Source organism: Rhamphochromis longiceps, linkage group LG2 (genome assembly GCF_057381845.1).
Source record: "Rhamphochromis longiceps isolate RC_006_pf linkage group LG2, R_longiceps_female_GT1.1, whole genome shotgun sequence".
Lineage (NCBI taxonomy): Eukaryota > Metazoa > Chordata > Actinopteri > Cichliformes > Cichlidae > Rhamphochromis > Rhamphochromis longiceps.
The window spans coordinates 40,230,823-40,245,475 of NC_140558.1; the positions used below are offsets into that span (position 1 = coordinate 40,230,823).

General features: G+C 40.4%; 1 protein-coding gene across 8 annotated transcripts in view; it reads right to left on the reverse strand.

Moving 5' to 3' along the window:
• Positions 1–14,653, reverse strand: part of diaph2 (diaphanous-related formin 2) — a 378,860-nt gene that overhangs the window by 51,427 nt on the left and 312,780 nt on the right. For 4 of the 8 annotated variants that reach the window (XM_085428881.1, XM_085428873.1, XM_085428863.1 and 1 more), the window contains 2 exons: positions 2,963–3,055; positions 1,401–1,606 (listed from right to left, as the gene is read on the reverse strand). In XM_085428881.1, coding sequence (XP_085285007.1) covers positions 1,416–1,606; positions 2,963–3,055 — 284 coding nt within the window. In that variant the 3' untranslated portion in view covers positions 1,401–1,415. Of the gene's footprint in view, positions 1–1,086; positions 1,153–1,400; positions 1,607–2,962; positions 3,056–14,653 lie in introns of those variants that run through there. The other 4 variants (XM_085428909.1, XM_085428885.1, XM_085428893.1 and 1 more) reach the window with 3 other exon arrangements.

Here is a 14,653-nt window from a genome sequence, read left to right on the forward strand (position 1 = left end):
AGTATCAGGTTCTTGGACATGCAGCAATAACAACAAAAATACAGGGAGCCTGCAGAGCATAAAAAGCAAGAATCCTTTAGAAGGACACTGTGAGCTACTGCGCATCAGCTTGACATTCAGGGAAAAAGTAGGTGTAATACACAAAAACCTTGTGAGTGACCAAAGCACTGAGGTCCACAGACCTCTCCATCAGAATATTGGCTCAACATCACTAGAAGACAGGAAGTGCTATCATGCTGTGACAACAGGCTTTTAGGAAGAGCACAGAAATTAGATGACAACTGTAGCTGCTCCATAAGACAGGAACTGTGCTGAGACAACTTCCTTCGAGTAGTGCGGCCACGTTTAGGGGTTGCATTAATCTTACGAGGTGCATTAAGGATCGAGGTGCTAATGCAAGGCTAAGTCATTTAATTACATATGGATTCTGAAGACAGAGCGTAAGATTCACGCTGTCACCCAGCATTAAAATCATTAATGTCCAGTTCAATTTTCTACTCTACTCCTGCATGGTTTAATGTGATCCTTTTATCACACAATACTAATTCTAGTAAGAAAATATGCTCCAACTTTTACATTCTTATGAATGACAGAATATTTTCTGTATTTGTTTTTAAAAATTACCGATTTTATCTGAGATTAGTTTGTTTGCAAGTCTTGGTTCTAATCTCTACTTCTAATATACATAATACAGGTTTTTGTCAATTCATGTCCAAAAACACTGGGGCTGGTATTGTACTTCTTAGGGATATTTGTACCTATGCTGGTGCAAAAATGGTGTATAAATAACAATAATATAAATAACATTGTATATCGATATTTTATGCACTTGATGTGACACTGCAAATGATATTCTCTTATAGGTCCTGTGATTTTTATTTCATTTTGAAACATGTTTTTGGTGACAGCAACTCTTCTAACTCTGACAGTTTCAATCTTTTCTCGGTTAAATGCTCAGCACAGGACTCTGCATGTTGTAGACCAGCTCAGCATGAGTGTTTAACAGGAAGGATGTGTAAGGTATGCAGCCAGGAAAAGTGCAGCAAAGGTGGTATTTGGGTTAAAATGATAGTTAAATACACACACCTAGAGTTCTGTTACCATAATTAGCACCCGACCACCACGGGGCTGGACTGGTAGGGCTTTGATCACCTGTAACAATGTTTGGGGGGGGGGGGAGGAAAGAAAGAAAAAAGAAGATAGAGAAGGCAAAAATGAAGAAAAAGGGAAACAGACAAAGATGCATCAGAAGTGACACATTTCAGATATTGGCAGAAGAACTCCCATAGTGTGGCAAAAAGTCCTTTAGGTTTGCTAACACACCTGCCCAAACATTCAGACACCAGCTCACAACAAACCCCCAAACAGAAATATAGCATGAAAACGTTACAGGCAAAGAATGGAGGAGGTTTTGTTTATAGAATGATGAGCAGTATTATAGCTGTTGAGACAAGAAGAAAGTGTGGGTGTGTTTGTTTGTTGTTATATAGTCTGTTATATGTGGAAAACGTAGTTAAAAAATTAAACCTCAGCCATGGCCGTTCTGTCTGGAGAAAGCATGCTGTCCCCGTGCTTTGGCTGTCTCCTACAGTCTCTCTGTGACGGACTGGTGATGATGGGCAATCAGAGAGATGTTGGGTCACATAGGTAGAGTGTTACTCCAGTGAAATGCAAACTGATTTTTATACCTATTTAGTATGAGAAAAAATAAATTCTATTTCCAGATTCCAGTTTTTGTTTTCTTTGATGACTTTAATTTTGACATCTCTTTACACTGCAGGGACAGGTGCTCATATCTACCACTGACAGACACTACTAAAGTAAAGCACTCATCCAACAACTAACCTGCATGATAATCTGAAAGGTAATGCTATGCATGCAAGAAAGAGGAAGTGCAGCTACAGGTCGTGTTAGGCTAAAAACAAACTCCAGCTGTTCTGCTCTCCTGTTTGTTCTGCTTTTAACGTTTTTTTCAAGCACTTCAGCCACTGTTGTGTTTACTGTTCATTTAATGACCTCTGCAGGAGGTTTCAATTGACTGTACAGAAGAAAAATGCACCTTCTGGAGAGTGCTTCTTTGCATGTTGGATTGAGGGGAGACTAGATGCGACAGGAACTCACTGCATCTTTTGTATTACAAGAATGATCCGAAACTTACCCAACAATATTTAATATTCTATTGATAATTCTAATTCAATTACAGTATATCATAAAGCATTACAAAATCATGCACCAAATATTAGTTTATTTGCAAATATGTCTGTAAATGTAAATATTGGGGAAAAACAACCTAAAATGTACTTTTTAGATATAAACAAAACAATTTCTGGTCTGCCTTTAAAATATATCCTTGTTTTACTGTTCTTCAACATCTACAGCACAATCATCCACTCCAGCCAACTGTCTTTTTTTCTCCTTTCTTTTTTCCTAATATGATTGCCAGTGTGAAGACAGCAGCACCTGTGACTCTTCTGCAGAGCTCTGACTTGCATATCAATTGACCCTTGCGCCCCTACTAGGTGGTACTCCTCTGGGCATGGCCTATTCATCATGGCAGAATGGAATACATTAGCACCAGGATTTCTCTAAATCAGCCTCGGCCCTACTGTTAAGTGCTTCATGAATGGGAAAGGGGCAATAAATTTCTAATGACCTACACCAGGACACATGCCTCCCTTTTTTTTCTGTGCCCCCTGTTTATATGTACATATGTTTCTACATGTATCAATGCCGTATCTGTGCAATGAATCCTTGAAACAGTCGCACACAGGTACAGGCGGTGAATGAACGGCACTTTCACAGAAACATTTAATTTAAATGATAGACAGCAGTGTTGCAAGAAAGCTATTACCAACTTAAAGGGACAAGTATTTTTCTGCAGACAAGTGAAACTGACAGAAACAACAAAAAGTGCACAATGGCACCTAAATACAGTATTTTGTCAGTCGGCAGTCTGTCTTACCGTTGCGTGGTGTCCGTTTTCGCCGATCACGGAAGGCGGCCCCTGACTGCAGAGCCTCCATCAGGGAATCCATCACACCGGTTTCGTCTCCCTCTGGGAGAAAGCACATAAGAAAAGCACAAATGTTATGCTACAGCTCGTACATTATCATAGTAAAGTGCATAATAACTACAGACACACTTGTATGACACACTATATGGCTCTAATTTTAGGCATCGTGTTGTGGGTGCTCTCTGACTACAGGTCACCATATATCACAATAAAAGAGTGCTTTATTCCTGAATAAGCTATAAACAATCCCTGCAAGTGCAAGAGCATTGAGACAGAGGCCTGTCACTGAAGCCTGCCTTTTTTTCAGTAAACAGCTGGGGAGGAGGAAAATACACTTAAGAGTTTAGTTTAGAGTTTAGAGGAGCCTCAGGATGAAAGCATCCAGTGATGGTCATTGACAGATATTCTTTCTGTGGCTAACGCAGGGGAGCTAAGTGCTCTTTACAAAGATTTAGTGTGGAGTCGCTCAATACCCGAGCGCTCTGTCTTGTTTAGTCAATGACACAGGGACTGGCCTTCGAAAAACATTCCCCTCGTCCACCATTCCAGCTGTTGTGTGGATCCACGAAATAAGAGGAGTGGAGGCAGCCAGGATGGCTGACGGGACAGGTAGAAGACACTTAAAATGTCCACAAGGCCAAGACTATGAGTAGTTGTGGACATACTGTGCACATGCAGTATACCACTCAATGGAAACTGGGTTCAGAAAGAGGCTTAGGTTCTATATCTGGGTCATCTATCTTTACGCCCTGATACTAATGAGTCAGAGGGGCACCATTTTTATCTTTCTGGTCCAGAACAGACATTATTTTAAACTAGGATCATTAGGGTGAGTTATTGTGGAGCTGAAGACTCGGTCATCAATTCTTTTGCGCATATGAGTGAACTAGCTCTTTCCCAGTGTTTACCATCAGGGTCCAGGCATCTTATTTCTGCACTGCGCTCAGATGAAGGGAAATGTTCAAAAATAAGTGGAGACAACTGGTACTTTTCCAACTCCGAGGATGATCAATCTTTCGTTATTTGTGTGTACACAACACTCAGGCAAATTGAATTTATGAACAAAACATAGTGACATGGATTGGTACACAAATACTTTGAGGAAGCGAGTGAGACCTGTACATGTTTCTTGTTATTGTCCTTCAGCAATAAACCATCCCACCTGCAATCATTCATGGAAGTAAAAGAAGACAGTACAACTAAGAATAGAAGCATGTCTTATGCTAATTTTAAAAAAGCATCTCTTCAGTCGTACTCACTAATTTTACTCTCTATCTCATTCCTTCTCTTTCTTCCTCAAGTTCTTCCCAAGGGCTACTTTGAAATCAAAGTATCTGTTCCAACTGTGTGCTGTGCTTAAAAGCAATCCTGATTAAATCAAGCTTAATTAGACCAGCTTTATCAGAACAAAACCAAAGCTGCGCCAAGTAGTGCTTATCTCAAATTGCAGCACTACACCTCAGATAGCAAGCTCGTCGGTTAAAAAGGGGGAGCATGGGTTTCATCTCCTGTGGACCTGGAGAACAATATGTTGAACAACTTGCAGCCTCTATAACTATATCAAATCCCAAGATCATTAGGTACTCGTTCTTATGTAGGCTAGTAAGGACACACTGTGAGTCTGACACAACGTGTTAAGTGGCAGGTAAACATTTATCTACAACCACTGTGGTACAAGAAACTTTTTGACAGCTCCTTCTTCACTGCCTTCTTCGTGGAGACCTAAACATCACAGGGGGCACCTGACACTTTGATCAATTCGTCCTACTTCTAGCTTAACTGTAGCACAATTCATCATTTGTAATGGCCAGGACTTTGGAGCCCTAGAAGACGGAGGTTCAGGGAGAGGACTGCAGACAGAAAGAACCAAAATGACTAAAATGGGAAGCGTTCTCCCCAGTTACTTCACAGCGTTCAATTAACTATGTCCTAAGCTGTCCAAAGCTTAAACTTGAGCAGGTCTTTGCCTCACCAAGAACTTCTCCCAACTGAGCCTTCAGACTGTCTGAACTTATTAACACATACACATGGTGTATATATTCTACAAATCTGCAAAGACAAAGTAAGCATTTATTCGGGGAGAAAACTGCACATTATTTGACTACACTTATTCCACTAATCCTCAAAGCAAACTTTCTCCATTGCTTACTGTAACATTGGCCACTTAAGCAGATATTTCTGCCTTATTCCTGCAATTCACTCATCTTATTTTGAGCTGTTAAACCTAAGGTAAATATTCATCTGCTTCTCATTAGCAGCTCTGGTACACTGCATGGTGTGGAATTACAGAAAAGCTAACCTTTTATGCCCACAGATCTTTCTCAAGAGGAAAGATCCCCTCTGCTCACAGGAAATTGCTTTCTAAATGGGTTAAGATGGGCTAAGACCCAAGACATTGACAAACCCTTCCAGTGATGAAACACCTATGCGGACACCTTAACAGACAGCCCCGAGGTCCTTAATGATCTTATTAAAGCTTCTGGAAGTGTGGAACATGGTGGCAGCTTTTACACTTTTAGGTATTTTCTTAAAGAGTTAAATCTTTAAGATCACAACCAAAGCTATGAAACTTTACCTCCCAGATAGAGATGATCTACTGTTTCCATTTATTTTCTTTGATCCTGCTTACCTCACTTTACCTGGATATCAGGTAGTAGCTGGCCCCAGAAGCTGAGCCAACTGTAACTGAGTTCTAGGGATTGGCTCTTATATTTACAAGCAGCACTATCACATTTTATAATTAGGAGGGATAGAAAGAGCAATGCGGTGTCAGAAGGATTGGGATAAAAACTAAACTTGTAAGATTATTATTTCACTAAGAAAAAAGTACCTTCAGTAAGAAAAGTATCATTCACCAATCCCAGGGGCACTTTAACTTTGATAATAGTAAAGGGAGGTAGGGGAGGGATAGGAAAAGGATGAGCAGAGATACTGCAAGCGTATCCTTGATTATGTACTATTATGTAAGCATAAGATAACAAATGAAAGAATTAAGAAGGATCAGGAAGAACACACAGTCAAAGTCCACCCACAGAAGGCAGCACTGGGAACCAAAGTAAAGAGGTGGGGTGGGATTATTGACATGGACTAGTGGAGCAAGGCAAGACACGAGGGTGTGAAAGCCTTCTTCAAAACTTTGTGGCTAGGTTTTTTTTTTCTTACTTTTAATCACTTCTAAAACATATACTGCAGCCTGGACTCACATTTCATGTGATACAAATTCCTGTTTCACATTTGTTTAGTAGCTAAATAAATATGTTTATTGCAGATTAGTATAGCCACAAGCAAGTATATGTTCTACTAACAAAAGCAGCATGAGGAATGTAAAGGTAGGAAGAGGGAGAAAGACTCAGACGTGGATGCTCATGATGAATTAACTGAGATATGGTTCTTGCAAGTTTTGCAGAAATCCAATGTATCACCGACGCCTCCTTCAGAACACTTGTCAGTCAATGACCAATTAGAACTAAAAAGCTTACATAATGTACACGAACTAAACAAAAAAACATCTATTTTTAACTTAGGCCAATTAGAATCAGTCATCTACAACACTCAAAATATGCACTGCAATGTAAAAGAACAGCTGTCACCTTGAAAATGTGACGAAGCATAATTATTCGAAACAGAAAAGAGAAAGAGAAACATGTACCATGCACCAAAGGCATGGCACTGCTATAATTACACAGGAGTGTCAACAATGCCTGTTCATAAATTCAATTTGCTTTCTGTCACCCCCTGCATGTTTTTTTTTCTGGGGAGAAAAACCACAGTGGATCAATTGAGAAATCAATTTCTGATGGCTCACATGCTGCCTTCATGATTCATTGAGGGGAAAGAGACAAATAATTCTTAGAATCCTAAAAAGCTTCTGGCTTCAAGTATGGATTTCTGATATAATGGCAAATTATGATATCCCGTATGCACCAGTACGACAGGTTGGTCAGCAAAAACAAAAAAAGCTATTTATGTATTTCAATCAATCGTATTTTTTTTCCACTATCCTCTAAATTTCTATTCACTTAAAATACTTTGCTCTAATCAAAGTCTCTCAACATAAGGCATAGGAGAGCTGGCTCAAGAGTTGGGAGTTCGCCTTGTAATTGGAAGGTTGCCGGTTCGAGCCCCGGCTTGGACAGTCTCGGTCGTTGTGTCCTTGGGCAAGACACTTCACCCGTTGCCTACTGGTGGTGGTCAGAGGGCCCGGTGGCGCCAGTGTCCGGCAGCCTCGCCTTTGTCAGTGCGCCCCAGGGTGGCTGTGGCTACAATGTAGCTTGCCATCACCAGTGTGTGAATGTGTGCGTGAATGGGTGGATGACTGGATATGTAAAGCGCTTTGGGGTCCTTAGGGACTAGTAAAGCGCTATATAAATACAGGCCATTTACCATTTACCATATTATCCACTACTATCCTTCCACTAGCAAATTCCTGAGGCTCATTTGCACTGTAATGAGATCTAATGAGAGCTTACCGGCCTTGTGCTTGATGAATTGAACCCACTGTGAGAGAAGAACACAGTGAGAGTTTAACCTCACTGCAGTCACCCTTCATGACTTTAGTAGACAAGATTAGAAGGGAAAGGAAGAATAAAGAGGAGAGGAACAACTCATTCTTAGTTGTTTTCTGCTTGCTGGGATTGTTTTTGAACACATTTGAGCCCATCTGTTCCCCCACAGAAAGTCACCTGTGCAATTAACCTGGACCATTAGCCGTGAAACAAAAGCCTCGGTGGAGGGGGGTGGGTTTCTGCTTTATGGCCAGGTGGAGAGGCAACAACCACACTTTCTTTTAATCTCATCTCATCTCTCCAGTCTCACTTGCATGCACCTGGTTTTGTGTTATTTTCACACCTGAATTCAGGCTCGGCCGGCTAGATATACACAACCACCTGCATTACTCAACACCCCCTTCCTCTCACTGCCCTGCTGCCTGCTCTCTAACTAGCTAGCTTTGAGCACAGCAACCCCTTCTACTCACCCACCTGCCCTCCTGCCACAGCAGAGGGCAGACAAAGAGCATTACTGCCGCAGAGAACACAAACGCCCAAAGGAGAGGAATCGTGCACCTGTTAGATGTCTTTCTTTTTGTTTTGACCCTTTTTTGTTACCATATCCCTGCAGTATCGCTGCCGTGACGAAAGCTTTGGCACAATAATCTGAAAAACTTTTCAGAATGGCCGTAGTCTTTAATAAGTGTGTGCAAGCTTCCTAGTTCCACTTGAATGAAGAATGAAAAAAGAAAGGAGGACAAATGGGAATTGAAGGGTAAACCGGCTAATACAAAAGAAAATTTGCCTGCTGATTGGTCTGGACTGTTTTACTGTAACAACTAAATGAGCAAAGCCACTCATGTCCTCTCTAACTCAATTAGGGATGCTCCCACAACTCTCCATTCCAGAAGGAATGCCAGTCTTGCTACTACTTAACTTGTGCTGTGAGGTCCTGTTTGGCGCCAGGGTCAGGGGAAAGTAAGTAAGGAAGACACTCAGATCCAGAAAAACGTCTCGCAGTTACTAAAGGTGGGTGGAAGGTGAACGGTGCATTGTGCTGACATGCATAAAGTACAGAGAAATGGTAGGCTGGCCTGGTCACTGCAGGCTTGATCTCACACACTGAAAGGATGACTGCCCTGACTACGAGAGACTGGAGGAAACGTGCAAAGAAGTTGGATGTCGACAAGGGAGAGATGAAAGTGGATTAGCCGCCGTGGCGATTTGCATTCTGTGGTGGAACGAAAGCCCTAGCGATGCCCCGAATAGCTGGATGCATGAATAAGTAAACAAACAAAAACAAAAATAAACCCTCCATCTGGATGGATGCTGCTAGGCCCCGAGTGAGAAACAGTAGGGAGGGGACACTGGGAAATGGGAAGGGGGGAAGAGAAATGCTTTCAACATAGTCATCACCACACTCTGTTTCCTCTGCTATCATTTGCTTCTACTGCCTGCAGGCCACCCAAGTTAGCATACTGCTATCACCATCTATCCATTGCTTTTGGCTAGTTTGGCCAGTAACACCAACACACAAACAACAGCTCCAACCCAGCACTGACAGATGTTAAGATGACACAGTTTAGATGAGCCACATGGGGTCATCGTGTCAGGGTGCCAGCAGGGCCATGCCTGTCCTCACATCAGAGAAGACCACTATTGCCCTTTTTCCATTAATGAGGTTCTGCTTAATTTAACAACATTATGGTAGTGACTGACCCACATGAATCTTTTGAAGTGACCTCGCAGCAGGCCATATACAATAAGGTCTATACATACTTTAATGGTGTCTTCTATAAACCAAACTTTCCCTGTTAAGTGATCCCACTCTGTGGTCTTGGTGGGGACAAGTTTATCTTCAGTACTGTTTCTGTTTCACCTCATGCAACACTTTTCTTGTGTCATTGTCTACTCATCAGCTATCACAGCAAAAAGCTGCTGTTTAGCTATTGTGAAAAGCCGCAGTGCGTATAACTCTTAGGTCATTGTCTTTACAAACATTCAGCTGGCATAGTGCTTGTGAAAAAGTCCATGCAAAGATTTCGGCTTAACATTTTAGTGTCTCAAGGCTGGGTCCTTGAGAGGGAATGGTGTTTTATTGTGCAATGCTATCTGCAGCAATGATGGAGGAGGTGTAATGCGGTTTGGTTTAAACCTCAAATCTGTAAAACATAAACAAGTGAACAATGCCGACTTTGACTGTGCTTTTCGGAAACATGGACAAGAAATCTAAAATATTGGTGCTACATCAACATGACAGGTTCTGATGGCAGTTTCTAACGTAAAGTACAATCAATGGAATCTTGCCTGAATGGTAAAAAAGTACATATGTGTTTATAAAAACCTCGCCGCGAAAAACCAGGGTCAGTTAAAAGATCAGGTAAGATTAATGCATTGCCAAATAGCCAGTGGAAGAATACTCAGCTGCTCTAAAGATTGTGGATTTCATCCATCCTGCACAGAGTAGTGTTTATTTTTGGTGAGTGGCATATTTGGATAGTGGATGCAGTTTTGGAATCCAGATCAAGATAACATCTGAACCAAACCCCACATGGGCTGTTCACATCAGTGAAAGGCGGTGCTGCCTGGGGAAGCTAAATGGATTTGACGGTCTTTGTAGCGAGGGTAATTAGGTTTGATTGACTGTAAAGTGACTGGTGAGGTCCAGATCTGGGAGGGGAAATGATCAGACACTTGAACCACCCACAAATTAATGAGATTCAACTGTGCCAGAGCTGATTTCACCAAGCAGAAGAAGAATATTTCTGAAAGCAATGGGAGAGAGAATACTGCAAGAAGGAATGTTCCATCCGTACAGAAGGAAACAAAGTCAGAAATGACAGTGATTAGAGATGAGCTTCCTAAAATTACATAAATAACACACTTTTTGTTTTTGTTTGCATTTCTCCTAATACTAAAGAATATCAGAAAATACACCAGTTCACCTTGAAAAAGTGATGCAAAATGCAGACAGATAAAAACTATTCCCATGCTGCCTTTAATTGCTAATGAGTGGGGTATTTATCATGAAATACTAAAAGCTTCCCCATAAAGCATGAGGGTCACTTTAATATGCTGACGTTTAATTTTAGAGATGTACTGGAAATATCAAAATCGGGGAATTTAGTGGATGACTATTTTATTGTATTACTTTCATTTGCAAAATGGCATTTTTCAACAAAGTGTATTTAATCCTTGCATGCCTTTTTTCCCTACATATTTCAGTTTATTCTATTTGGGCCAAGAGCACTGAAACGCAGTCCTCTATAATCTCTGTGCCATCATCTCCTTGAGGCAGACCCCGATTCTTACTGGAGATACAGCACAATCTAACATGCTGTAATTTATTAGAATAGGTCTATGACAGCAGATAATCCTGGTGCCCTTGTTCTTGTCTTTCAGGGTAATAGCAGAATTCACCGGTCCATATGCAGAAGTTTCAGATGATGGCTTGCACTTTTTGCACTCTAAATTGAGACAGCTTACATGCAAGGACAAAGAAAAAACAATTTGTTCAAAGTTTGGCATTACACTGCACTTACATCCACATGCAAATGTAGACAGAGATTTCATTTTCATAAGTCATCACAAATCACAAATCTATAACTAGACAAGGAAGGCATGGCTGGTCTTTCGAAGATATTATTGTTTGTGGAAAAACAGGTTTTATATATCACTGTTGAATTCTTAAAGGTCTATCCTTGTTCGTCATATTATATATCAAACAAGAAGGTCAGTTTCAGTGCTCTAAAACTGGCTTCATTTTCTAAGCAAAGGTGAGGAAAAGAGAGAATATGTCTCAGAAGTATATATTTTTTCCCCTGGGTTTTGACCTCCGTGTCTCTATAAGCTATCTCCCCTGGTAATATTGTTTGCCATGTCTGCTGTGCTGTGGAGCCACATGCATACCTAGACAGCCAACCTGTCCAACCCACTGCCGCTTGTCAATCCCTGACTATGATCACCTGGCTGGCATGGCTGCAAAGCAAGTATGCACTGGCCTACCGGCAGCTGTCAGTGTCACACGAAACCATCAATCTGCATCTCTACTGCTGTCATTCCTGACAGGGCTCTGCCGGCCACAACCAGCCAGCCAGCTGCAGAGAAATATGTAATTTTAATTTCGCATGCCACAATAATTGACACTTGCTTTTCAGAAAAATAAATTCTTTGCTAAAAAAAAAGAAGAAATAACTTAAAAAGCACTATTATGACAACATGTTCATAAGAGGGTAAATTTGATTCACATTCCAATACATTCTAATGTATGCGTAAAGTTACATGTATGTCATCTTGATTGCACGTTTAAATGTTACACAGCTAATTTATCTTATATACATTGCATATACTCCTTATATACAAGATAATGAGGTTGGATAAATAGAAACTGTAGAATAAAGAACACGTAATAATTACATAATTACAATTACATTAAAATGAACAACAAACGATATTTTACACAGCAGGGCTTGAATTATTGGAAATGTTGCTTAATGTCTGTTGGTTTGAACCTTGGCTCTGGGACTTTTAAAGACACTGAGAGAAAATGTCACATAGTCAACCTCAACCAGATGTTTTGTGAAAAAATATGAAGGTGAATACACTATGTGTCATCCCAAACACAAACATTTTGCCTAAACATATTTATCTGCTGTAAAAATCCCAGTGAGCGACCAAATGTATGGATCCACATTCTGTCAGTGTGTCTGCCAGCTGTTGCAATGGACTGACGCTGGGTGGGCTCTAATTCTGTCTCTAAAACAATGATCCCTTTGCAAGTAAAACTTAATCATAAAAACAGCATCTGTGCAGCCACTGCGTTTAGTAATACCCTGTAGTACAATTATAAGAACTGATTTTACTGAAATATAGTTTTCCATTCAAATATTTTTCTTTTGAGATCCGCAATTAGTAAAGTAATAAAGTTGGATAACATTTCATTGTGTTTCCAACTGAGTTAGCAGGCAGTTGGTACACTCATAAAAGGTAATGTGAACTTCGAAAGTTATAACCAGTATGCTTTAAAGCTTTATATTCTTCAGGTTGACAGTGTATTTTTAGATGTTCACGTCGCGAAGGGAACGTTTACACAGAACCTAGATTAGGTTTGGTTTTGTATCTTTTTCTGAGAAAAATAGACAAAAAAAGAAAACAAATTTCTCATGGACTAAATAAAATGTTTGACTTATTACTTTTTTCTGGTTGCGTGTTTATTTCCTTTTATGTGCCTTATGCCAAGCTGAATTGGGCTCAAAGAAGCATGTGTGCTTCCCGGCTCTGTTCAAAGCTTAGTGAATTTGACTGGGGTATACAGTTGACATGTGGGTTCAGACACTTGCCCCAGACGGGGGCACTGACCTCAGAGATGCCAGCCGAGCAAGCAGCCAAAGGGGTCTGCTACTCTTCACAAATGCCTTAGAGAAGTAAAGTCCAGATGCTCTACCATGCTTGGGCACTTGACACACTCAGCATGCTGTTTGTGACATTGTTTCATATGCTGCAATAAAAAATATCCTGCTGCGCTGAGCCATCTTCTCGTGTTTTAGACAGAACCATTAGTTTGGATTTATTCTACAGTGTTCAACAGTTATTTCCAGTGAAGTAAAGTGATTTAGTAAATGTTGAACATCTGGTCAGTTGAAGAGAATATGGAAATCCACTTAGAGCAAATTAAAACAAATGGGGTGACTGGGTAATGATTTCATAAGCAATTTCCTACGTTAGGATTTCTAATACTTCACAAAGAAAACGTGTTCAGCGCTTGTCTCATCTATCAATCACGCTTGTTGACGAAGTGTGTGTGTCACTGAACGTAGAGAGAGCATAATTGCAAGTTTTATCAACTAGGAAATGGGATTTTTCGGGGGGGAAAATGATTGTCCTACTGCATTTGTCCGTCAACCCTCCCCCACCCTGGTGCCATCCTGGCACAAGCTAAATGAATTAAACTCCCATTAAATATGTATTTCGTTCTTAATCATTTGCAAGCGAAGAGGATTAGGTTGCAATTTGTGAAATGACATCAAATCTATCCCTTCTCAAAAATAGCCTCTTGAAATGGCATTAAACTGAATACTATGATCCATCAAAGACTCTCTTAAGCAATAAAATGAGAAAATCTGTAAATCCATAAAACAGATAAGACAATGACCTGAGCATAATTCTCATAATACAACAGCCATATGTTTACTCTAGCTGCTTATGTTAATGGATTTGCAATCTAAATTTATTTATATTTGATCTCATTGTCTCTCTCTCTCTCCCTTCCATCTATATATTTAGCCTACAAACAAATTTAGTATACAATAAAGACACGACTATTATAATTCTAGCCTTTCAACCTTCGAAAACACTAAATTATTTTCAGACATAATTAATTAAAGGTGTATTAAAGGTATTAAACGATCCATCTCTGGAAACATTGCTGACGCTCAGGCTGAAATAGTGATGTGAAAATAACTAATTCGGTAGCACATGTAGAATTGTAGAACAGGATTGGAGAAGAAAGCCAAGAATCTTAGGCCAAAGCTGTTAACTGGAGAGAAATGGAGGGAAAAAGTAAGACGTGAAAGCACCAAATATCCTGCAATGTGTGTTCAAACCACACAGCTTAAAGGGAAGCTAAGAGAAAACAGAAGCACAAACCACCAAGCTGCTGTAACCTCCAACCTGCTTCTGGCTGAAGTTCAGATTCTCATTCACAGAGTACATTTAAAAATCTCTGCATTTGATCGATCTTCCTCTGATTACATTCCACATAGGCAGAAGTTAGTACTCAAAAATATGAACATTTAAAGCCCGTGTAGGTGAGAACCTTCTCATAAGAAAAAAAATACAGCTCGGGCTTGATACAACTTGAATTTTAAAGTGCATATTTCATCATTTCAAAGGTCATTGTTATCGCAAGAGTCCAACGAGCTAGGTGCTGGTGCTGCTGGTGCACAACCCCCACTATCTCCAAGGCCGCAGGCAACGTTGCCCATGTCATCCTTATGTTTTATTCATACGAGTCATATTATGGCATTCAGAAACTGAGATCAAAATCTGCTCTGGCAGAAATATTTAATATCATACCTACTTCTCTATCCTTCTCCATCTGGTTAGCCAGAATGAGAGAGAGGGGTAGACAGGCTCCCTCAGCTCAGACATGTTG